General features: G+C 43.7%; 1 protein-coding gene across 1 annotated transcript in view; it reads left to right on the forward strand.

The window, feature by feature from the left end:
* Nucleotides 1-8,937, forward strand: part of LOC131591909 (transcription initiation factor TFIID subunit 3-like) — a 111,902-nt gene extending 102,965 nt beyond the window's left edge. The window contains exons 5-7 of the mRNA XM_058863027.1: nucleotides 3,172-3,427; nucleotides 7,319-7,425; nucleotides 8,203-8,937. Of these exons, the coding sequence (XP_058719010.1) occupies nucleotides 3,172-3,427; nucleotides 7,319-7,425; nucleotides 8,203-8,317 (478 nt within the window). The 3' untranslated portion in view covers nucleotides 8,318-8,937. The remainder of the gene's footprint in view (nucleotides 1-3,171; nucleotides 3,428-7,318; nucleotides 7,426-8,202) is intronic.
* The last annotated feature ends 15,767 nt before the right edge of the window (nucleotides 8,938-24,704 follow it).

Raw genomic sequence — 24,704 nt, forward strand, 5'->3', positions numbered from 1 at the left:
ACTGTTTTGATTCAAAAACAACTTTTAATTGACCTTTTATCTTTCAGTGTAGAATCTGTTTGTGCTACATTGCCGGGCAAGCAGTCTGCAGAGAAATGGAGTTCTTGTCTCAGGACTGTGATTGTTTTGGTGGTGGTTGATTTCTTAAAAAAATACTCATTCAGCCTCAGTTTTAGAGTTCTGGGATTGGTATGGAGAAGGAGGCGAAAATTTGTTTTATATAATATTGTTCTTGCAGACTAAGTGATGATTTTGGACAGATGAAAACACATTTGGGAAATAAGGTAACAATATATGTGTGGTGATGTCCCAAGGAAGAGTTTAAATCCCAGCAGGGCTCAGGTACCAGGTGGACTGAAGCTCTGCTGCAGTGAGAGCCGCCTACTTGCAGTGTGCTCTGTGCCTCAATTTCCCTGTCTATAAAACAGAGCTTATAAATCTTGCCATCATTTACATAGTGTTTTGATATCAGGTTTCTCTCTAAGTCTGAAGTAACAGTAATTATTAGTCGTGGGACTGCTATTTCCCTTTGATTTCTCCCCACCTCCATATTGCCATGTGTGCAGCCCCTTCTTCAGGACAGGCTAAACCACCCTCGCTGAGATTACTCCATCACCTCTAATGGTGTAGCACAAAACCATTCATTTCTCCACTCTGGAGTCTAAAGTCTCTGAACTTCATTAGCCCAAGGGAGTGGTAGGCCCAAGCGTGCTCCGAAATGCCGATCTCCTGTTTTGATAACTGAGCTCTAAAATCAAGATAAACAAGCTGCCCTATATACTGAACATGTCCTAATTGTACACGTCAGGCATGCCAGCCAGTCGATGAGCGTGTGTTGCTCGCTAATGAATATTTGTAGTTTTGGAAGATTTCACATGTGTTCCTTGCAGCTTCTGCAGTTTTTAGCAGAGTGGCTTCGAAGACCCTGTGCAGGAGGAGAACCTGGCTTTGGACCAAGAAACTCTGTAATTTAATTTCATATGTTAGCTGGGCATGGTCACTTTTATTCAAATTGTATTAGCTAATACTTCTCTCGAACTGTTTACACTGTGTGCAGAGTTGTGTTTAAAGCCCTATTAGCTAATAGATTTCTTAGTCTAGACTTGGGGAGGGTTGACTCCCTGAAGAACTCCTAGCAGGACTTTGTTTATTGCAGGAGGTAGGACAGGGTGGCAGGGAAAGAAGGGGCAATGATGTTTGAAACCATCCAAATGACTTCTGCTGTGCCAATATTGTGCTGACTGCCCCTATCCTCACTTTTATTATAGCTAACTGTTTACTGAGAGGTGGCTCTTCAGTCACGAGGATAACTTTACAAATCATGGGAGTATTGGCACCAACCAAGGTCTTAAGCATTCAGCGTTGGGAGCCAGCACTGCCTGTGGAATGGGGAAGACACAAGAAGCATCTGAGTTGGGCATAGCCAGTCTGGCAGGAGCCCCAGGAGCCACACACTGGGACTTTCACTGAACCAGAAACACATCATAAGCCAAACAGAAAACTTTCTTGGTGGGGGATAACAGTGGGGTTTTGGATGTTCCCCACTAACAGGGGAAAGAGGCTGGTTTTGATGTGTAGGTTGTTCCCACGATGGCCTGATAGTAGAACTTCCTTCCTTCTGCAAGTCATAGACAACATAACTTGAGACTCCTGCGCTTTGACTCACAGTCTAGCACCTTAGTGACACATATACAGAGCCTGAGCCCCACATTAGCAATCACTGGGACATATGTAGTGTGAATGTCTTCAGTGTTGCTGATGGAAGAATCATCTATCCCTTTAGAACCCTTTAGATTCCACTCTGATTTTCTTCTCCTGTTTGCTCATAGAAGTGAGACTGCAGCTGGGGGTTAGGCAGGAGTACCAAACTCCTTGCTCTTGTTTCCTTTTACTAAGTGTGCTTTAGTATAACTTGCTATTGTTCTGATTTTGTGGTGCAAGTCTTGTGAGAAAAAACACCATTATCACAGCAAGGTATTACATACTGTATAATTCCAATTTCATTTCTCAAATGATGGCTTGGAATTTTATTTACTTGAAATTCAGACAATGTCTCTAATCCTAGTGATACTGCCTTTGGAGTAACAGAGTTGCAATAAACTTTAAAGGTGAACTTAGAATTCCCGTTGACAGTGGAGCTGGACATTCCTGGTTCTCAGGAGTCATTGCAATTTGATTTTCGTAAGGGTTTCTCTACCAATGTCTGCATTTTTTACTTTCTTAAGTGATCTTTGTCCCTGGAATGTCTAACCTTTCTTTAAATCACCCTCTTTGAACAGTCCTGTCACAAATTAATTGCACTCCCACTGTTACCATTCAAATATAAGTAAATTAGTTAAATGATTTACCAAAATGTGGTAAAAAAGATAGACCTATGTTTTGTTTGAGGTATTGGGTTTTTTGGGGGGATTTTTTTGTTCTATTTTTTTTAAAACTTCTTTTTCCTTCTCTTTATGTTTCTAACCTAGAGCCTTATAGTAAGGGCTTTTTCTGGCTTGTCTGTGAAATTGCATGCACATCAATAGCACTGTGTATCAACAGTCATTAATAAATGTTAGGTCTTCTATGTATCCCCCTTCTTGGGCAAGATTATTCTATACAGTGTATTTACTAGAGCTACATCCTGTCTACTTCAGCTACTCCAGTAAGTAGCAATATTTTAACTGCTGAGTGTATAGTGTGCGTCATTTATTTGTCCTGACTAGATCCACTGCTGATTTCATAAACATTTGGGGAAAGAAATACCAAACTAGCAAATATTTGCAGAACCCCCTAATGTAGGATCTTAACAGGATGATATTGTCTCTCAGTTTGAAGATTAAAATCAGTGCTGTTCACAGCTGATTAACTTTCCTTTCTAATATTTCCCACAAATTGAGCTAATGCAATAAAACTTAACGAAACAAGGTTTAGCGAAGCCACAGAGAATATTTATACGACAGTGAGGTACAGACTGGCTCAGCCTGTCCTGGCATTCACTTTGTAATGGCTCTGTGCTTTATCCTGTGAATGGATGGGTGCAGCAATGGCAGCAGTGGGGTTGAAACAGCCTCTTGGGTGACTCCAGGGTGATGTGAATTAGCTGCTCTGTATTTTCTCTCTCTGTAATCAGTGATCGGTCTTTGCTTTCTCTCCCATCAGCTCTAACAATTGTCAATGTTGTTCCTACAGAGTCATCAGCAAAGTGGTGTCAGCTCCAGAGGGCAAACCTTCCACTCCCGCGGTGCGGCCTAAAACACCTCCGCCTGTGCCATCACCGGTGCCAGCTCCCGTTCACGTCACCCCTCCTCCGGCTCCAGCTCCTCCTCCTCCACAGGCCACCATCTCACCAGTCCTGATCCCACCACCCTCTCCAGCTGTGTCAGCAGCTGGAGGCTCCAAAGCTCCCGTTCGGAGCGTGGTGACCGAGACCGTCAGTACTTACGTGGTAGGTAACACATGCCGTGCTCTGTCCCAGCGCCAGGGGCATTCCTCTCTGGAATTGGTGAGCTCCTGGGTAGCTCATCCTCTCAGACTGATGGTTCCTGGATTCCTGATGTTGCTATCTGTGAAACTGCTTTTTATCCACCCCTTGTTTCCACACATGTGTTTTGAGGGGTTAATAACTTAATTGAAACACTACAGCTTGGACTGAATTTTTCATTCGTTCCCATTCCAAATTTCAGTTCCTTCTAACAAGTCCATCTATATCCCATATGATATTTTCTGCTAACAGCTAGACAACTTATTTTTGGAGGTGGAGGTTTTTTATAGGTGCTTTCAAAAGTGCTGAATTGAAACCTCAAATGTCAGACTCGCCATAGATTTTGCTGTCAGTCAGGTAAAGTACAAAACCCTCATACAACATCAAGAACTTGACTTAGCCCTCATTTGAAATGTGTAGGGTGCACTAATCTCTTTCCTGGTTTCCTTGACATAGAGAAATTGCAGATGTTTGTGCATCTCAGAAGTCTGTAGATTGTTCATTAGTCTACACTTGATTTGTGTGTTTGACACTTGCTCTGAACTTGGCCTCTGTCTGGCAGCATTCTTCATTCTTTTGGAAAAGTCTCTTGTGTAACATGGTGTAGGAACTGCATTCCCTAAAAGAACGTGGATATATGTCTGAGTAGGACAAGGCTTGCTGTGCTGCTGAAAATTTCTGCTTTAGATGCTGTGTGAAATGAAGTCCTGAGCATTCCTGATCCTTGAAAAGCAGCACAAGGGTAGTAGTGTTGTTATCTTCCCTGTCCTGGCTAAATTCCAGCTTGATTGGTGACACCTTGTTTAGCTGCAGTTTAAAAATCTCACCATTTAAAACACCTAAAGCTTACTTTTATTACAGAGTTTGCCGTGCTTGAATTGCAACATATGCATGATTTTTTTTTTTTTTAAGTTTTATGATTCCTGTTTTAGTATTAATTTCTAATATAAATTTACCCTGCATTTCTAATAGAAAGGTGCTTCCCTGCTGGACTGAAACTGCTGTATCATGTTACTGGTCTCTATTTAAGCAGCTGCTACATTTCACTCCTGAGTTAGTTACAGCACTGGACAATGTCACACAGGCTCTGCATATCCTTAGGGTGCAGGACAGCCTCACAGTGACAGTAAACCCACTGTCACTCTTACTATTGTCATTGTTATTATTACAGTAGCTCCCTTTAAGAGAGAAGCACTTCCTAAATGCTCCACTACATCCCATTTTCTTCTGTAATTATGAAAAGAAATAATTTAGAGATGACGTTAGTTTTAGAAAGATAAACCTAGTACTTTACCTAGAATACTTCCAGTAGTAACACTCTTAGCACCTTAATGAAGAATTCAGAGGATATGGAGGCTCCAGGTTATTTTTTCTTTTCACAAAACCATAGATCATCACAGAATGGTTTGGATTGGAAGGAGCCTTAAAGACCATCTTGATCCAACCCCCCTACCACAGGCAGGGACACCTTCCACTGGATCATGTTATTCAGAGCCCCATCCAACCTGGCCTTGAACAGTTCCAGGGACAGGAGTCCACCACCTCTCTGGACAACCTGTACAGTGCCTCACCACCCTTATTGTAAATATTTTTTTTGTAATATACAATCTAAACCTACTTCTCTTCAACTTAAGACCATTCCCTTTTGTCCTATCACTCCAGGCCCTTGTGAGAAGTGATGTTTTACAACATTATAGTTGAAACCAGGGCTTTGCTGCATTAGGACCCAACTATGTGCACATGCAGAGACACCTGATGTGACAGGTTTATAAGTCAAAATGCTCAGAGAGAGGTTGGGGAAGAAGAGAATGATTAATAACTATTAGCCTCTCGTATGAAGGAACTCTAGGAGACAGAATGATTTTTCTCAGATCACATGGGAAAGCTGTTCTAGAGATAAGAATGGAGCCAGTGTGACAGAGGTGCACAACTCCCTTCTGCAGGGGAGGAGAGGAGAGTGATTTTATAGTTCAAAAAAGAAAGGATACACATCTCCCTGTTGGATAACATCTCAGTCCATGTGCTCTGCTCATTAGTTCTCAGTGGTTTGTACTAGCACAGCAGTCAGCAATCCCACTCTGTCCCTCCTTGCATGACCCTTGGCTCATTAAGGAATGAGAAGTTATGCAATATTTTTAATATCCTTATTCAGCAGCCCAAGTTCTTGTTTAACAAACAGGCAGAGGTTTCTGTAATTATAGACCACCCTGCCCCCTCCAGCCCCTGAGAGCCTGAGGCAGGCATTCTGCAGGGGGGGTAAAATATACCTGAAAAACTAAGTTTGGAAAAGTTAGGGTGTCTGTTTTCTGATCGGGCTACATCTGTCAGTGCTGCCTACACCTGGCAAGGCCCAAAACAGACAGCACCAGAAATGGGGTGCCTGTGCTGGGGGATGATGGGGGTGCAGCCAGGTGTCCAGGCAGGTTTTGTAGCCCTCAGCCTAACATCCCACAGCATCCCTTCTCTGCAGCACCATGGCACAGCATCCCCTCACTCTCCAGCAGGGTTATCCCACCTAAATGCCTCTGGACCTCTTCACTCTGAGCCCAGACACTTCACCTGGGGAGCAGATGCTTCTCCAGCAACTTAAAATTACTTTGCAGATGTGAGATTAGATGGTAGATACAAATGATTATTGCAATCTATCAGCTTGGTAATTGAGTTAATTTTATGACGGTGCCTACTCTGTATCGCTGTTGGGAAGGGGATTGTTCCCTGGTTAGTATTCCTGGGACTTGTATTTTTGAGTTTTAAACCACAAAAGCATTCAGGGCTTTAAGAGGAATCAGGGAAGAGTGATGTGTTGGTTGCAGCTCTGGTACATTCCTATTGATTTTTCAGGAAGTGGTGTAAGATGTACAGACCACCGTGCAGTGGCTTTTTTTTTTTTACTAAGAACATTTTGGGCTTTTTATCTGCTACTTTTTAATATCATTTTTGTAAGCTGTACAGATAGCAAAAAGTTATTGCCTGAGATACGTGTAAATGCACAAAAGCTGAGAACAAAACAGTTTCTGTTTTTGAGATTCAGCGATAATGTGTAAATCTTCATAAAGGAGTGATGGAGTCAGGGTAATGCCCCAGACATTTTGTATTGTTAATTGCACTCCTTTAGGTAGATTCTGTGACATTTTGCGTGTATGTTTTTAGCAAAGAGCTGTTCGAGAACCACTGGAAATCTAAAAATACAAACAATGGGTCAAGCAGGATATAAACATTAAAAAAATGCATATGATGAACCCAGTGAGCAGCTGCCCAGTACTGTAAATGATCTGCCTTTCTTGTTTCATTTACCCTTTAGTAAATTGTACTGCGACATAAATGTCATAAGGGGAATGGAAAGTTACTCAGTAACAACTTTTTTATATCCTGATCTTATCAGCTCCTTGGAGTTGAAGACTTTGGCTAATAAGTAATGCAGCAATATATACACACAGCGCTGTATATTTTACATGCACATAAGAACTGTTATCTTACGCAGGAGGCTGCCGTGGCTCCTGCTTGCCATTAGCAGGGTCGAATTTTAAAAGTATAGACAGAGAGGGAATTGTGTCCTTAAGCCCTGGCTCTGTGTGTGAATGCCCATGCTTAGGTCGGGTGGTGTAACTGGCTTTACTGGTTTATGGGACAATGCAGGAAAATATATGATTTTGTCATCATGAGCAGTGTAGGAAAATCAATTAAGACGTAACACTGAGCTCTCATGATCAGAGAATTCACACATAACAACAGGGGCTGCTGAATGGCTTAGCCAGATAAGCAAGAAACCTTTTTTTGTTGTTGTTTTTTTTTAATGTCAATTTTCCTGCCTGCTTAGCCCTGAAAACCAGCTAACTTTGCTTTTCTTTGCACCAGATCCGAGACGAGTGGGGTAACCAGATCTGGATCTGTCCTGGCTGTAACAAGCCAGATGATGGCAGTCCAATGATAGGTTGTGATGACTGTGATGATTGGTATCACTGGTAAGTTCCTCTCATCCATCCTGCTCTGCCAGTGCCTGGCAGATTGGGGCTATATTATTAAAAAACCTTTTTTTTTCCTAATAGTTCGTGACGTTGGGAATAGTTAAATAGCTTTACTGTGTCCAATTTAATAATCTGGAAGATATTTTTATCTCTGTTGCTCTGAAATTTGAAAAGGAAGATTTTAAGCTGTGAAGGAGAGTTACTTTTTAATTAATGGGCATTGGTGATAACGGTTGTTTTTGAAACTGCTGGGAAATATTGCTGATTCTGGTAATTTTGTGAGAACTACAGGATTATGAGCACAGTGTATACAGATAGACAGTTCAAATTATGAAGCATTGTATGAACAGTAATATAAATGTCAGCTCTTATAAAAAGGTTAGGGGAAATTAATCACTTTTTAGGAAATTTTTTTTTAAAAGCTACATAAAATAAGGGGTTTTGCAGCTGTATTAAAGAAGCATTTGAAATTATTTTAAGTCTAGTCTGTTACACCTGAAAGTGCACTCATATTTTCTACTAAAATAACATTTTTTATCTGAGTATCCTTTTGATATTTCTCTTTTGTTTCAAAGCAAGGCTTTGAATAGGCTTTGATTATTGTTTTTTAGGTTTTTTAGGTTTCGATCATTATATTCATTAAGATAATGATAATTGCAATATTAATTCAAGGGCCAGATCTAGTCTCCCACTGGAAAGTTGCATTTTTTAGGGTAAGAAACAAAAACAATGTTAATCCACTGAGATGATGTGATATTTTCCTGTCCTTCACAGGCCTTGTGTTGGGCTTACGGCTGCACCCCCAGAAGAGATGCAGTGGTTCTGCTCCAAGTGTGCCAACAAAAGGAAGGATAAAAAACACAAGAAGAGGAAGCACAGGGCGCACTGAAGGCTTGGCAGGGGACTGAAGTCGTGCGGTCACCGCGGCACCTCCCGCCCCGACTCGGCTGCAGGAGGGATCCACCCTGCCCGCGTCCCCCCGCGGCTGCCAGGGTTGTGTCTCTGCAGTGAATCAGGGGCGAGGAGATGCCCTTGGTCAGGAGCTGTTGGGTTTCACAGACCGTCCGAGCCCAGGGCATTGGATTTTGGTACATTCTGATGCCATTTCTTTCCTCTGCCAAGGGGAATTTGCACAGAGCGCTGTGAAGACTTCGGTGGTTCCTGGGACCGCTCCCGCTCCTGTGGCTCGGCAGCAACACGGATGAATGTTGTAAATACAGATATCTGTCCTCTTCTTTCTCGATTTCTTATTAATCCCTCTTGAACCTTTGCAGTAAGGTGCTGAGAGGAGGAGAAAATGTAAATTGCAGTAAGTTGTAAACTGAGACAACCTTCTGGAATGATTTCTGTAGTCTGGATACAGTTCAGCCTTGACTCTTGCTGAGCCAGATAATCATAATGTGGAAATAAAAAGTGGCTGGTAAATATTTTTGTGATGAGAATATATGAAGCTTTTTTCCTTGATTTTTAGTACTAACATAAAATAAACATGTTCAAGCTTTTGTGATATATCTTCTATTTTTAAAAAGAAAGTTTCTATTGTGTCAATTTTTTTCTTCTGTGTGAATTTCTTTTGGTGGACCTGTAATATATTTTATACTTTGATTTTTGGTTTGTTTTTTTTTTTTAAGTCTTTGTCAACGTTCCTTTTCATTGCTTGTACATTTCATCAGTGTGTAAAAACACTTCCCATTAAAAGATTTTCACACGTGTAAATACCTGATATTTATAAAGTAATTTTTTTTAATTATTTTTTAGGGCTTGAGGATTTTTGTTGTCGTTTGCCCAAGAGTACAAACCTAGCAGCTACTAAAAGCCCGTGTGACAAACGCCTGTCCTCATGGCTGTGAGGGATTGGTGAGCTCTGCCCCAGCTGTGCGTGCACGAGGAGGTGGCCAGCACCGTAATTAGGCCTCGATTCAGATACTTAAACATGTGGTAACTTCTTAAGAAGTGAGTAATCCTATTGCCTTCAAGGAGCCTGTTCCCACACTTGGTTATACATGTGCTTAAATGCCTTCTGAATTGGGAGCTTAGGCCAGGGGGCTCTGCACTTCTGGTGGCAGCTACAGCATGTTAATCTGTAGCTGGAATGGACTTTTTTTCCCTTTTCCTCCTTTTTTTTTGTTTTTTGTTTTTTGTTTTTTTAAACAAGTGGTTAATGAGTTTGCCAAAAGCATCCTATTTAGGTAGAAGAGATGCAGGTGTATTCTTATCTTTGTGCATCCCCTTGAAAAGACCAGTAAACTGAATCCCAGTCACATTCCCCGTGGAAAATGTGAGGGGAAGGTGCAGAGAAACTGAAATAAAAGTGTTTGATATTGTAGTGCAATGGGTCTCAAAGCTAAATAAGAATAAATCTTAAAAAAAATTTATGCCTTTTGTTTTCTAATAAATTTTAGATTGCATTGGTTAATTTGGGGATATCTGTATTTTAAACCAATGCAGTGAGAACATCATATGTTGGAGAAATACTGTCCTTTAGCCTGTTGTGCAGATATTAAGAGTTATTTTTTAAATGCATCCAAATTGATATTAATGAGAGTGAATTAGTCATGTTTTTAAAAGTACCAGTCTAGTTAGGGAAATGAGGCTTTGCTGATAGAACTGTTAAATTGCAAATCAGTGGAGATATGGATGAAATTGGTTTATTAAAAGTGCACTGTTACCTGCTTTGTTCAATGCCATCTCATTTATATTCCGTCCCTGTTAATTACCAGTCAAGAAAGTTCTTGGGTTTGATTTTTTTATTCTATTTTATTTTGAATTGTTGGATATTGCAATGCTGATTTTTGGGTTTTTCCACATGTAATGTGCAGTCATACAAAATACACCGTCATTGGTCGTTTCTGGTTGCAATAATAAAGAAATTAGCTTTTGGTAAGTTGTTTATGCATTTCCTCCTCCTCTCCATGAATCAGAACTTCTCATGTTTAATCAGCTGAATTACTCAGGATGCCATGGGAGGGCTGAACTTGTCCCGTTCAATGTCTGTTCAGCTCTCTCTCTACATGCTTGGCCTTGCTGCTGCTGGGTTGGTTTCTTAACCTGGCTTTTATGATTTTATAAATGACCCCTGTGGCAATAAAACCAAAGCATCATTTTCAGGAGGCTTGTGTTGCTGAGGGGATTAGTAACGGGAGAAGGGGCCCTTCACCTCTGGGTCATCAGTTTGAAACCACGCTTGGTGCTGAGCCTGCCTCCCTTTCACTTATGCTGGTGTGGATCAGGAATCAGTGGCATAAATGAATAATCATTCCAGAAATGGTTATCCCTGAGCAGCTTGGATATGTGGCTTGGACCTTCTTTACAGACCCTGGCCCCACCCAGCACTGAGCAAGCTCATTCCCCAGACCTTTGTATTTGCTGCTGGTAACTTCACAGGTTGCTTACTCCATAAATTTTGTGTATGGAAAGTTAGGGAGCAGTTGGGGCTGCTCCCTAGAGTCACTGCTTGATTTTAGGGGTGGGATTTGTGTTCATCTGAATCCTTTTATGATTCGTGTTTTGGACACCACCATCCATGAGAAGGGGGCATGGTGGGTGGGCTGAAGGTTGGTTTACTCACTGGATGTCATGGGAGAGCATCCAAATCTCTGAATGGTTTTCCTGCCTTGAAATGCAGTTTCATCAAGAGCAGCATCAGTTTGGGGTGCTGCCTCTGGGTGGTTTGAGTAGAACTGGTGCAGAGTTTAGGAAGAATTAGTTTTCAGTAAGGAGACAACTCACTGTCATCTGCACTATAAAGAGTAGACAGGTACAATCTTCCTCCTTTATGGATGCACAGTGTGTAGTGGATTTAAGCAGGACAGTGCGGATGGGTCGTAAATATTCAAGAAAAGAGCATAAAAACTATTCCGTGAGAAAAGCTTCTAGAATCCTGCCGTTACTCTGGGGCCAGATTTTTATCTGGAGTCAGTTGGGAGTCAGTTGGAGCTGTGTCAGTTTACAGCAGCCCAGGAGCTGCCCACTCGCACGGCCGGTGTTTGGGCTGGGGAGCAGCTTCGTTTGGAGAGTTTTTTATCCTTTTTATCCTGTAAATCCTCCTCCAGGGCAGCCTGTGCCTGTGGGTCGCTATGCTCGGTGCTGGCTGTACAGCAGGTTAGTCATTAGTCAGAATTGCAGCTTGTTAATGAGTTTTGCATCCAGAAAAAAACATGAAGTTGATATCGAGACAGTAAGCACAGAGCTCAGAAATTGAAAAAACTATCTTGACTACTGATTTTTATTGGAGGGCATAGATATAAAAGCAAAGCATCCATCCCTGAAGTAATGGGAATGCACTTTTCCCAAGATAATCTTCCTTTGGGGCTGTATGTTGTGCTCAGAGCATCATTTCTCTGCTTGACAAGGTGTTTCTCTTCTGAAGGTGTCCACAGCTAAGTACAGTGAGGATCTTTATGCTCTGCAACTGATTTGTGATTCCAAATGTCCTGGAAGAGAAAGGGAATAAAAAAAGAACCCAAATCGGAGGGTATCAGAGCCTGCTGACTTTGTCTGGGCTTTACAGAGATAAAATATAGTGTATTACTTCACTGTATCACCTAAACCTTCTTTGTTCTCCTTTCAATAGGACGATTAAACAAAGACCTACTAACCAAATTAAAGTATAAAATGAACGCTGAGATACGGAAACCTTGCCAGGAAGAATGTTAATGAATGAAGTTCACTAAAGGCATTCTGGCTAAGTTTTCAATACAAATAGTTTTATGGCCAATCTCTTTAGATCATAGCAGTTTTCTTTAGAAGTTTTAAGTCTCAAAAGTAGATGAGTTTCCTTCACTGGGGAATGAATTAGATAATGCTCTGAATAAACTCCCTCTTCGCCGTCTTGTCAGTCATGCTGCTTAGGAAAGTCGCCCTTTCTTCTGGGGACTTTTGGATCAGCTGTAACCTCAAAAGTAGAAAGCTGCTATTAATCCATGTGTGCTGTATGGCAGAGAAGGCTGTAACGGGAGATTTACAGCCAGCAAACAGCTCGTACCTGGCTCCTGTGAGCAGAAACCATTAATCGTGAGCTGTGGCAGCCGAGCCAAAGGTGCTTCCCCTCAAAGGTGCTACTTCAGCCTCTTCAAGGTTTGCAGTGGGTGAAGGAGGGGGTCAGACATTTATTTAACAGAGTCTGTGGTGATAGGACAAAACAAAAGGGTGGTTGGTTCAGAGTAAGTGTAAGGAGAAGGTTTTTTATGATGACAGTTGTAAAACACTGTGACAGATTACCCGGAGGGGTGGTAGATGCCCCATCCCTGGGAACTTTCAGTGTCAAAGTTGGACAGGGCTTGGAGCAACCTCATCTAGTGGAAGATGTCCCTGCACATGGCAGAGGGGTTGGAATGAGATGACCTTTAAGGTCCCTCCCAACCTAAGTCATCCTAGGTTTCTATGATTCTAAGATGCTTATGGAGTGACTTTTTGGACTTTAAATCCTGTGATACTCCCCACAGGGAGAGAGGAAAGCTGAGGACTTCCAGACCATCTGTTTCCCCTTGGCAGTCAGCCTTAAATTTTCCTTCTAGTCCTTGTCTGCTCCAGAGTCCTGGCCTCTTAGCTCAGGTGTCTGGTGTCCCATGCCAAAGCCAGCACAGCTCAGCAGCTGCTGGGTGCCTTAAGCAAGTGGGGACTTCCAGCATGGTGACACCAAACATTCTCACAGTTTAGGTTTGATGCAATATTGTTAGGAAACAGATGATCTTTAATGTCCCTTCCAAACCAAGCCTTTTTATTATTCAGTGATTGCTCCCTCAAGCTTTGATCAAGAAGGCAAATTTTCTTCAGAAAACAAAATGTGAGGTAAATCTGGGATAGATGGAAGATTTTCCATGCAATTTGTAAAACACAATGAGAAAGTCATTTCATATGAACACAACTCCCTGTTATGTTTTCAATGTGAATGCTCCCATAATGACTTCAAAACAGCTTTACAAAACTGAACAGAAAATAATTAGATTATTTTATTGCCTAAATGAGGGGATGACGGGGAAGGAGACTTGAAACACATTAACAAAAATTTAGGTTTCATCACCTGTCATGAGCAGGAATTTGGTTTACAAATTCCAAAGTCTTGCCTGTCAATTTCTCCCTAAGCCAGCATCTCGATGTGCCTGTCATTTCCTTGCTGTGGGACTAATGACAAGTGTGATGGTGTGTCACTAGCACTGGTGTCACCTGGGGCCTCCAATGCCACTGCTGTTTAACTGTGTGCCAGTGACCTTCATCCTTCTTCTTTCAAGCTGTTCCCTCCCCATGTGTGGGACTGGGCACTGTTTGCAGTGGAATTTTTTTTAATTTGGCATCCAGATTTGGAAAAAAATATATAATTTTTATTTTCTTTTTATATAAATTAATTAGGAAATAAGGACAAGAGATCATGTGCAGTTGTTCATTTTTGAGTTGTAATTTACAGCACTTTTTGATAAATGCTGTAAAAATTGTCTTTTTAGGGATACACATCTGCTTGTGGGTTTTTCTTGTCCACATGATCACCATTGCATGGATTCAGAGGGAGAAACTTGGTCTTGTTACCAAGAAAGCTGGGCACAGTTCTCAGTTCTGCTGTGGTGTGTTTAGGCACAGGATCAGAGCGTGTCCCAGTTTCCATCCACAGGAGGAGGATAACGTTTCCTGCTCTGTGAAGTCCAGACCTTCCCATGGGTTAAATAACAATAACACCCTTCACAAGGGCTGGATAAAACTGCAGAGCTATTGGGAGCTTCCCCAGTGACAGAACTGTCCTTGAACCCACTCATCAGCTGAAAATGTGTTTTTCTTGAGGTTGGGAGCTGGAAACTATCTACAACCCTCCAGAACCAGAGAGATCCTTTGTCTTTGCAGGCTTTACTTGACCCTCTTCCAAGAACTTTCCCAACATGAAACCAACTCTCTTTTCCTCCACTGATTTTGAGTTTTTCTGTGAAAGGAGCTGAGCTCACATTAAGACCTTATTTTCCTACAAGCTCTTCTTTGCTTCCAGGGATATCTGGTGGAGTTTATCTGAGAAACAGCTTCTTGCTTAAAATTACTTCGGGGACGTCAAAAAACGCCTCTCATAATTTGTACAATAGCTGCCTTCTCTGGGCCTTGTGGGCTGTGAAATGTCTGCGTTGGTGCTTGGAGCTGGCATGTATTAAGATGTTGTGGATGAAGTGATGCTGTTGTTCTCTATATTTTCTGCAAAGACAGATGCTCAGTCAAGCCCAAAATCCAGGCCTTTGCCTTGGTATCTAATAACCCAGCCCGACCATTGGCTCTCAGTGCCACCTACTCTCTAAAAGGCTGGATTTGCAGTGCCACAGCTCAGGAGGAACCACATCCCTCCAGCCCTCACAGTCGTATCTGGCTAAATGCTGCAATTTTTGTTTTCAGGATTGCTGACAAAAAAAAAATAAAAAAATTCCCAAAGCAAGGATGTTCATCAGTTTCATGCTAAGGATCCCACTGAAGGAGTCATAGCTCTCTAGTACATGAGATGATGCTTAGGGAGTATAACCATGACCTGTACAATGCCTTGAGCTGAGCCAGTGGGAAAGTCACATAAAATGCTTTGATCTGGGGACAGCTTGCAATGGAGAAATGTCTTCCAAGTTCACTAAACATAAACTTCATGTGCCACAAGCCCATCCTATCTGGGGTGATTTTTAATTCTACCTGGAGGTTTCACAGCAAACCTCCAAAGCTCAAGCAGCCATTACAGTGCACCTACTTAACCTTTTTAAAGACTTCATTTACTTACATTGATCAGATCACAAGGACCTATTTTGCAAAACCCTTGTGTCCCTTAGAGTTGGGAAAAACATCTGCCTACCAAACTCTTTAGAAGCAGATCCTGCTCCATTTGATTTCTGTGTCTGTGGTTTCTCTCATATGCAAATTTTGGCTACAAAAACCCTTCTGTGGGGGCCACAAGGATGGGCTACTTTTGCACTGTGCACCCAAGTCACAGTGATTCCAATACAGATGCGTTTAAGATGACTATTTAGCTATTTGGAAGATCATAGAATCACAGAATCATAGAAGGGATGGGTTGGAAGGGACCTTAAAAATCATCTCATTCCAATTCCCCTGCCATGTGCAGGGACACCTTCCACTATTCCAGGTTGCTCCAAGCCCTCTCCAACCTGACCTTGAACATTTCCAGGGAGTAGCCACAGCTTCTCTGGGCAACCCGTGCCAGAGCCTCAGCATGCTCAATCAAGAATTTTCTTCCTAGTAACTGATCTAAATCTCTCCTAGTTTAATGCCATGTCCTATCACTATCTGTGTGTACGTTTGTCTCTAATTAATCTAATCAACATGAGATGTTTTCATTCTTTCAAAGAGTTTGTATGGGAACAGGACGAAGGGGAGAGCAGAGGGTAAAATGTTTTGAGCTACTGAGAAAACACAGAGTAGATGTAGTTGTCCAGCTTGATTCCACCTTCACCCCTCTTCACCCCCATTTCAGGCTTTGGTGTTCATCATTTGCCAAGGGCAGGACCAGATCTTCCTGCATCTTTGGAAAACTTAATTCTTTAGAGTAAAAACAGGAGCAGTTTGCAACTTCCTGCAAGCACCTCCCAGGGCAGATCTGCTGTTGCTAATGCCGGCAAGGCCCAAGGTGAGCTTTTGGCTGGTATCAAATCCTCCTCTCAAGCCAAGAAGTTCCCACTACTAGAGAGCAACACTATGGTCTACTTAAGTTTTGTAAGCCCTTAATGAGTCACTTGATATCAGCCGGATCAGTTCGCTTACATGGAAAGGGCTCCTATTTCTCCTGGTGGTGTTGGCTCTGGCGTGCAGAGCCGGAGAGCGCGGAGCTCCAGTGACTGATCCTTCCTACACACACTTGCACAAGGATACAGTGCAGCGATGGACTCATCTCGGATTCCTGCAGGAGGTGGTGACAGAGCTCCACCTTAATGAGTTCATCGCCCTGCCAGCATTCTTCCCACACCCAGGTGCCCATGTTGGCAAAGCTGTGCTGCACCAGCTCGCTGGAAAGCATTCCCTGGGATTTTAACAGGGTACAGATCTTGGGATACCTGCCTGGCTCCTCATTTTCAGTTGGTCTTGGTTGGTGGTCTGGTGGTGTTTATGAGCAGAACCAAGCGTGCTGGCTTGGTGTCAGGGAAGGAGGGTGGTGCAGAGACACAGGGGGGACCAGATTAATTTCCAGAGCTCCCACTAGGCCAAGTTTTGTACAAGTCACTGAGTGTGCAGGTGGGTGGAGGGAGGAGCCAGTGCCTTAGCCCGTGCCTGAGGCTCTGGTGAGTGTTAAACCCGCTCTGTTTACCAAAGCCATGCTTAAATGGCTGCAGAGCTGCATCACATCTTTGTTTTCCTTCTGGCTTCTGGATGGCATGCACTGGTCATGGAGTTAACACTTGCCAAATCACATTGCTCAGGCCCCTGGTATGAATCCAGCCTTGGATGCACACATTGCAAAATAGTTCCAGAGCTAAGCATGCTCTCGGCATTACCTTCCCCAAGGTACTCTGATTTTCTGCAACAACATAGCAATTTAGCTGTTTACTTCCATTTTGGGTTATCCTTATCTCAATCAGAAGTGTCCTGCTGCTTGCAATGGGTCCCTCACTTTTACTTTTCTGACACCACATTTCCCCTCTGTGCAAGACAAGTGCCTGTTATCATTTTCTGGAGGTGGATCTTCCAGACTTTCTATCCTGAAAGAGGGTAGGTTTAGATTGGATATTAGGATATTATTCTTGACTGTGAGGTTGATGAGGCACTGGAACATGTTGCCCAGAGTAGCGGTTGATGCCCCATCCCTAGAAGTGTCCAAGGCCAGGTTGGACAGGGCTTGGAACAACCTGGTTTAGTGGAAGGTGTCCCTGCTTGTGGCAGGAGGGTTAGAACAGGATGATCTTCAAAGTCTCTTCCAACCCAAACCATTTTATGCTTCTGTAACCTGAAATATCCAGTCAAATTTCGCATCCCAGTGCAGCACATCCCACTTTGCCATTCCCATACATGCATTTGGGCAAGGCAGCTGGGTGTCCCCAGTGATTGCTGGGAGAGTGCAATAAAACCAGGTAACTATTCAGCGTTGGCATTTGTTTAATGGCTTAGGGACTCAAAAGCTGTGGCAGTTCCCATCAGATGTGCCTGGAGAAATCCTGGGGCCGGGCGAGCATCACTCACTTTCCGCGAACAAGGACTGATTTGTTTTCTGCTGGCGTTACGAGCAGCGAAACCAAAGCAGGGCGGTGACGTGATTTGTGCCAGGTCACAGAGCACGTCAGGGGCACAGCCAGGGTGGGAACAGGCACCTCTGAGCTCCCATCAACACCAAGCAGACGACTGGTGCCGGAGATATCTGAGGCCAAGAGGGTCAGTGTCTGTAGAGGGGTCACCTCATGGTACAAGAAGGGGAACTTCCTTCTGGTTTCTAATCCTGAGGTCCCCTCTAGCAGCTAATTTTCGCTTTAGTAGTGACATGTGTTGCAGAATACACCTTTGAGCCTCTTTCATCCTTGGGTACCTGTCCAGGTACTTTTCCAGGCACCTTTACATGAACCTGTCACCGGGGGCATGAGTTTATGTTGAGTTTTTATCCCAAAAACAGGGCTCAGCTGCCAAGATCTCCCTGTAATAGACATGCAAAAGTCTGTATCCCTCTGCAAGGTCCTTCCAAACCAAAGGCACGGGGAGATGTCTGTGCATGGGCTCCCCCCGAGGCTGCCTGACGCACCTCTAACCACAGCCGGGATACGATGCAAGTAGAGCTCAGCAAAGCCCTTGCAAGAATTGAGTAGGAAGTGGTGATGTGGGGTAAAATCAGGTTTATTTCTCCCTGAACCAAAAGATGCACCTCTGCAAAGACCCCGGTTGCTTTGTCACAGGTGTTTGCACAGACAGGGCTGTGGTCTGGTGAGCAAACTGGAAGTGAGAGTCTCCCAAATGGTTGCAATAAACTCTATCAGCCAACAGATATCTGAGAAAGGCATTTCCATTTCTGTGGTCCTGGGTGAGGATAATGTGTTTCTAAATCCACACTTGCTTTTTCTTTGGGTTATTGTAACCCATCTCTGAGTTGAAGTGGTTTAACTGCCTCCACTGGGTAATTTTCCACACCTAGAGCCTTTGGATTTCTTTTCTTAAGTCTCACCTTAACTCCAAATTTATTCAGGTTTGTTTTTGTTCGTATGATAATCATAACATTCTTCTGATACATTTTTTTGTCAGCCTTGATTTACTGAGATTTGCTTGCAACCTTCGTTCCAGTTTACCATTTTTTGTGCGTGGGGATATTTTAAATTAATATAATTATATTTAATAACATATGCAGGTACTAAAGCATCTTTTGATTTGAGTCCTAACTTTCGTTATTACCCCCCACACACATACACACCTTTTTAGATATTCTCTGTTTAACCTATGCCTAGAGATTAATTAAAGTGTCATTAAAATGCCTTTAGTACGTTTTGTGTCCTACGTGCCTGGAAATACTTTTTTCCCACAGTCAGAATTGTTGTGCTTGTACCAGCAATAACTGGCATGTGGCTTGTTTTGTAGATCACCATGAGATATAACGAACACTCCTAATTAGAAGAAAACACATTCATTTTTTGGATGCCTGTTCAAAGTTGTCTCAGGAAGATCCACTAGCTTTTCATTTACATCTCTCCATCGCTCTGGGCCAGCTCTGATGCCAAGCACTCACTCGGAAGCACAGAGTGAGTCCCACATTGCATATTGTTGTGAAATGCAAATTTAGGATCTTCCCCATGAGTTATGGGGCAGTTTCTACCCCATCCATCCATTTCCAAGCTTTGGGTGCTTAAATGTGTATAGTCCAGCCTTGAATGCAAAGCTTCCATCCTCTTTCAGTATTTCTGCTTGGGGAGAACTGTAGATTTTTCTGGATTTGGAATGGGTTTGGCATGGGCCCGGTTCTGGGTGGGAGAGAAGTGCATGAAGTAGGAGTAGAAATTAGCAGCTCTAGGTCTCTCCCTGGGCAAGGAGCAGGGCTAGTCCAGGTATTTTTGTAAATAATTCAGGACACCACACAAATGTAGTTCAGTGCTTTCTTCTCCAGCCCTTTACATCTCCTTAGAAGTTTTACAAACCCCTGACAAATAAATACCCTTGTGAGCAGCTGGGATAGAAAAACAAAGCCCAAACTGCACAACCTCCTCATGGATCCATCCCATTCTTAAGTGAAAAGCAGGACACTCAGCTCCTCATTCCCCATTCCTAGGGAGCCAAAACATTGACACCCAGCTGGGCATCAAAACTCTTGTACAAAACCAGCACCAGCTTGGGGGTGCCACAGCTGCTTTTTGGTTTCATCTCCGTCAGAACAGGAGCTGAGAATCACAGCATCCCAGAGGTTTTCATCCATGGAGTCAAGCTTGAAGCTTTCCTGCTCCCCTTCCTCAGCAGGATGTGCCAGGAGGGCACCAACTCGAGGGTCATGGGAGTTTTCAGCACCAGCTCAGAGCAGCTCCTGCAGCCTTCTCTCCTAAAAGTCACGAGAAGAAAGAAACAAAACATGAGACAAGAAGAAGAAAACAAACAAAAGGAGAGCAAATTACTGGCTTCTCAGGGAAGATGGTGCTGAAGATAATGTAATTATAATCCTTTTCAACAGCTGCGAGGAGTTGGGGTGTTTCATGGCCTGCCTTCCAAACCTGGACAGGTTTTGCAGCTGTAGGTTTTGGAAGCCTGGCTGAACAACCCTCCCCCTGCTGGGGATCTGTCACTGGCCTTGGCAGGTTGGAGCATTCATGGGGACACCTTTGGGACACCACTGGGGACCATCGTGGGCAGACCCCATGGCTCCTCTTCTCCAGTGACTCAGGGCCCCCCCATCACCTCTCAATAACAATTCTGTCTTTTGTAAGAGGGCAGTGACCCACCTTGCAATTAGCAGGTGGTTTGGGGAGAAGTGCTAATAAGCACCCTGGGAAGGCAAACCTGGGAGGGAGGTGGGTGCTGCCTTGACTCAGCATCCTCCTGGGGTGGGGGGAGAAGGATGCTTGGGATCTGCTCAATGGGATCTTGCGACACAGCCTTGCTCACCCTTCATTTCCAAAGATTCTTGGGGCATCCCATCCTAGATGAGGTGGTGAAGAGCCTCCGAGAACAGGGCACCAATGATCTTAGACTGGTGCCATCCAATGCCACCCTCTCCTTGTAAAATTTTGTATTCTCTCTGCCCTTCTGCTTCCATAAATACCTTCTTACCAACATCTTTTTCATTCCCTGCTTTTCTGGTGGGTACCACTTTGCTGGGATGTTGCAAAAGCCACAGCAGGCCACTGTTAGTTCAGAAAAAAGGGTTGCCACCCAAAAAAAAAAACCCCAGGTTTTCACTCTTTTAGCCTTTAACCCCTCTATCCCCCATCACAGGTCAGTGCCATGGGTTGGAATTTGTGCTACGGTAGCTCCAATCAGGACCTGGGGTATTATTTATCGCATTTAGTACCTGCCATCAGTCATGAAAACTTAACAAAGACCCTATTTGGTTTATCTATAGGCAGCTAAACAAACGTATCTTGCTCTCCTGTTATCTTCTTGTTAACAAAACACTATCAGGATGTTCTAAACATCAGCATTTACTGTGCAAGAGCCCTTTATCTGGCATGATATATAGAGAGCCCATCAATTAGTGCAGGGGGCTTGGAAATACCTGCCACGCTTCGCTCAAAAGTCCCAGCACCATCCCAGGGCTGCATCACAAGTAAATATCCCTCTGCAATTCCTGGCCTCAGGCATCCCTGAATGAGACAGGAGAGTTCATTAGGAGCAGAAATAATGATAAATACCTTTTCATTCACCTCTTTTTTTAATATCAAGGCATATATACTGGAGACTTTCCATGAAAGGAGTGATGTAACAGCAGTCAAGGTTCTCGATGGTGCAGGGGCTGGGGAAAAGGGTCTAACTAGTAACAGGCTTTTATTCAGAATGGCTGGATATGGTTTGGGAATTCAGTGAAAATTGCCATGAGGCAGTGCATCCTTCTGACAGCAGGACCTTGCCTGCAGGATCAATCCCTCTTGGATCCCCCCCAATGAAATATCTCACTAGTGGAACAATTCTCACCCTGGCTCCACAAAGGTGGAAGTGACAGGCCTTGGACACCAACCGTGGTGGGTCCAGGGCAGCTGCTTTCTTCAAATACCTGTGCTAAATGAGCACCTCAGCAGAGCAGCCACTTGACACCATAAACCAGCCTCTCTTGTGTCAGCTGGACCAGTGGCGTTTCACCCACCTCTGTGTGGCTGTATCTCAGTGGGAAAGTGATTCTCCAGATAAATTGCAGATTGGGAGGTTTAACCCCAACTCCTGTTTGTCTCTGACTGCTTGAATGTCTTGCAAAACAGAAACATTGTAAACAAGCACAGGAGCTGGTTTGGAAACCACTGTGGCTGCCTGCAAGTGATGGTTACTCACAGAAGGTGTTTTCCTTTAGATGCATCTCCAAGCACAGGACATACTTCATGCACTTGCAGAGGTTGGACTCTTGTGGACTTCTGAGTCATTTAAGCGTCTCCATGTATCCAGGAAAGTAAACTGAATATTTAAAGGTTGTCAATTTATAATTTTTTTTAAATTTCCAAACTGAAAATAAAGGGAGGAGCAGTGGAATAGCCAGGGCTGGGCTTTGAAGAGGCGGCATCGAGCATTTAAATGAAATTGGTGTTAGAACCAGTGAAGCCAGTGATGGGAGTCAGAGAGGGCAGATGGCATCAGGGCTTTGGGGCAGGTCAGTGCAATTAGGAGTGTGTTTGCACCAAGCTGAGCAGGACTCTGTAGGAGGGAGGCCAGAGAGGTGCAGCAATACAGAGAGATAAGAGCCCAGAGCAGAGCTGGAGCTGTCTGGACAGGGAAGAGTAGGAGGCACCATAGAAATTTCCTGGGAGCTTATCACCGTGGACCATCTTCTCCTCCTCTTTCACATCCGCAGCAGCTCTGGTGCCTCAGGACTGTCCGAGCAGCCGCCCAGTCCCTGCTGCCGTCAGGCTGCAAGACCCACCAGAGCAGGGGGTGGGGCTGTGGAAGCACAGACTCCAGAGATCTGTAATATTACTGAGGCTGACTCCAATGCTAAATCTATGAATCCAGGAAGAGGCATTTGTGCCTCTATCCGTGCTGTTCCCTGTGGGAAAGGGCTGCTCACTAAAAGCCGTCCCAAAGCGTCGCATCGCGTTCGGTCTCCAGAGGAGAGGGATGGGGCTGAAATAAAATCCAGCAGCGTGGCCCCATATGGGCAAGCCTCACTGGTGGGGAGGGACCCCTCAGGTTAGCAGGGGGCCCTTCCAGCAGCACTTTAACTCTGTCCTTGTAGAGCCAGAGCTGGCTTTTAATACCCTGGGACCAGCTCCACAAGACCCCCTTCAACTTACACCCAGAGCCAGGAAGCACAGGTAAGGAGCCAGGTAGAAATTAAATTAAAAGAGGCGGTCATTGCTGATGGTTATTCAGTTTTGGGAGGTGCTCAATTGTGCAGGGCAAAGCTCTGTGTGGGTTTTACATTCAAATATTCACCTCACACCGCTCTCATATCATTGCTGTCGGCTGTTTTTTCCTCCAACTGCTATTAAAGTTGCTATTTGATAGGAGAACAAAAGACAAATAGGAATCATTGGTTCAAAACCTCACCATCTAAGCATGATCTTTCTAGACCAGGAACTCTAAGCCCCTGATCTGTGTGATATATAGTTTGGGTACAATAATATCTGCTGCAGTTATTATTACCTATATTACAAAGATCTCAAAAAAAAAAAAAAAGTGAGAGATATTGTACACATGCTGGCTAGTTTCTCTGTTAGGGGGAGGGAAAAAAAAAAAGAATAAAAGTTTAATAAACGTGTGCTGTGTTGTGGATGACTTTGTGGCGACCTTTGTTGCAAATGGCCTATGCATGCGGAATAATGGTCTCCGTGCAGAGAGGGAAATGGCTTAGTGCTATCATCGTTGCCTCGGTAACCATCAGAGTCTCCATCTAGCAGAGAGAAATGAGTTATGAAAAGGCTTGAGTGAAGAAGGGATTAACACATGATCCCAGGGACAGCATGTCAATCAAAATCAGCGGAGAAATTACACTGCTCTATTTGAGAATGTCTCCGGAAACGCAACCTCGGTGGGTGTATGTGTGTGGATGGATGCAGGCATGATGGAGAGACCTATGGCTCTCAGCCTCCTATGGAATGATATATATATTTTATGTAAATATATATATTATATATAAATATATATTATATATATAACACAATAAAGCTGAGATCACTGGTGTGCACGTGCCCAAGCACCCCTGCACACACATTCCCTGTACATTTGTGTCCAAACACACACAAGAGGCACCTCTCTATAGGGACACACTTTTGTGATGCTCACACTTGCTGGTCTCCATCCTGCCCCAAGCAGCCAAGTCGATGCAACCCATAACAATTTTATTTATTTATTTGTTTTAATAATCCAAAATGCATTTTTGATCCTGAAATTTTCTCATCCTCTCTCCTGTCCTTACCAGGCTTCATTGAAATGTCTGTCATGGCATCCCTTGTTCCTGTAGGACAGCCCAGGGGCTGAACACCCTGAAGTCTCTTTTCTACCTCCAAAAGGGAGAGCAGAAGGAAAAGAGCTCCCCTTATTACACATTCAAAATGCAAAATCCAGGGCAGTATGGAGACTCCAGCTTTATCCTGAGAGTCCCAGTGGCTTCACCCGAATTTCTTCTGCCAGCACTGTACTCCTGAACTCTGCAACTTGTAGGTCAAGGGCATGGGAACTACACCCACGATTAACTCCCTCCTGGTTTTAGCTACTGCAAACTCTGTGGTGGTTCCAAGAGCTGGCGCTGCCCAGCCGTGTGTGGCTGTGCACACATTTCCTATGGCGATTGTTTGCCTTGGTTCAGCTGATGAGCTTCACGTTACCTGGGACCAGAGTGAGTTTTCTGCTGATGCTGGGAACAAAATGTGATTGCTGGGAAGGGAGGACTTGTGTGACCTCAGAGCTGAGGAGGGTGGCTGGAAAAGGCCTTGAGTATTTGTTCTTTTCATTGGCCACTTCTGTAATAGAAAAGTTTTTCTTCCAGGAAATTCTCTCTCTCTATATATATATATATATATTTGTTTATTTTTGAGTAGATGATAATTGCAGGCAAAGTAGAATTTCACTTTAGTTTCTTCACTGCTTGCTGTGCCCTCATGCTGGGCAGTGCAAGAGCACTCAAGGAAGGGATTTGCCCCCTGAAAGCATTGCTGGGCCACCCAGCTCTTGAGAGCCCCAGGTTTTCCCTGTGCTCATCACCCAGCATGTCCTGCTCA

This window comes from Poecile atricapillus, chromosome W, assembly GCF_030490865.1.
Source record: "Poecile atricapillus isolate bPoeAtr1 chromosome W, bPoeAtr1.hap1, whole genome shotgun sequence".
Lineage (NCBI taxonomy): Eukaryota > Metazoa > Chordata > Aves > Passeriformes > Paridae > Poecile > Poecile atricapillus.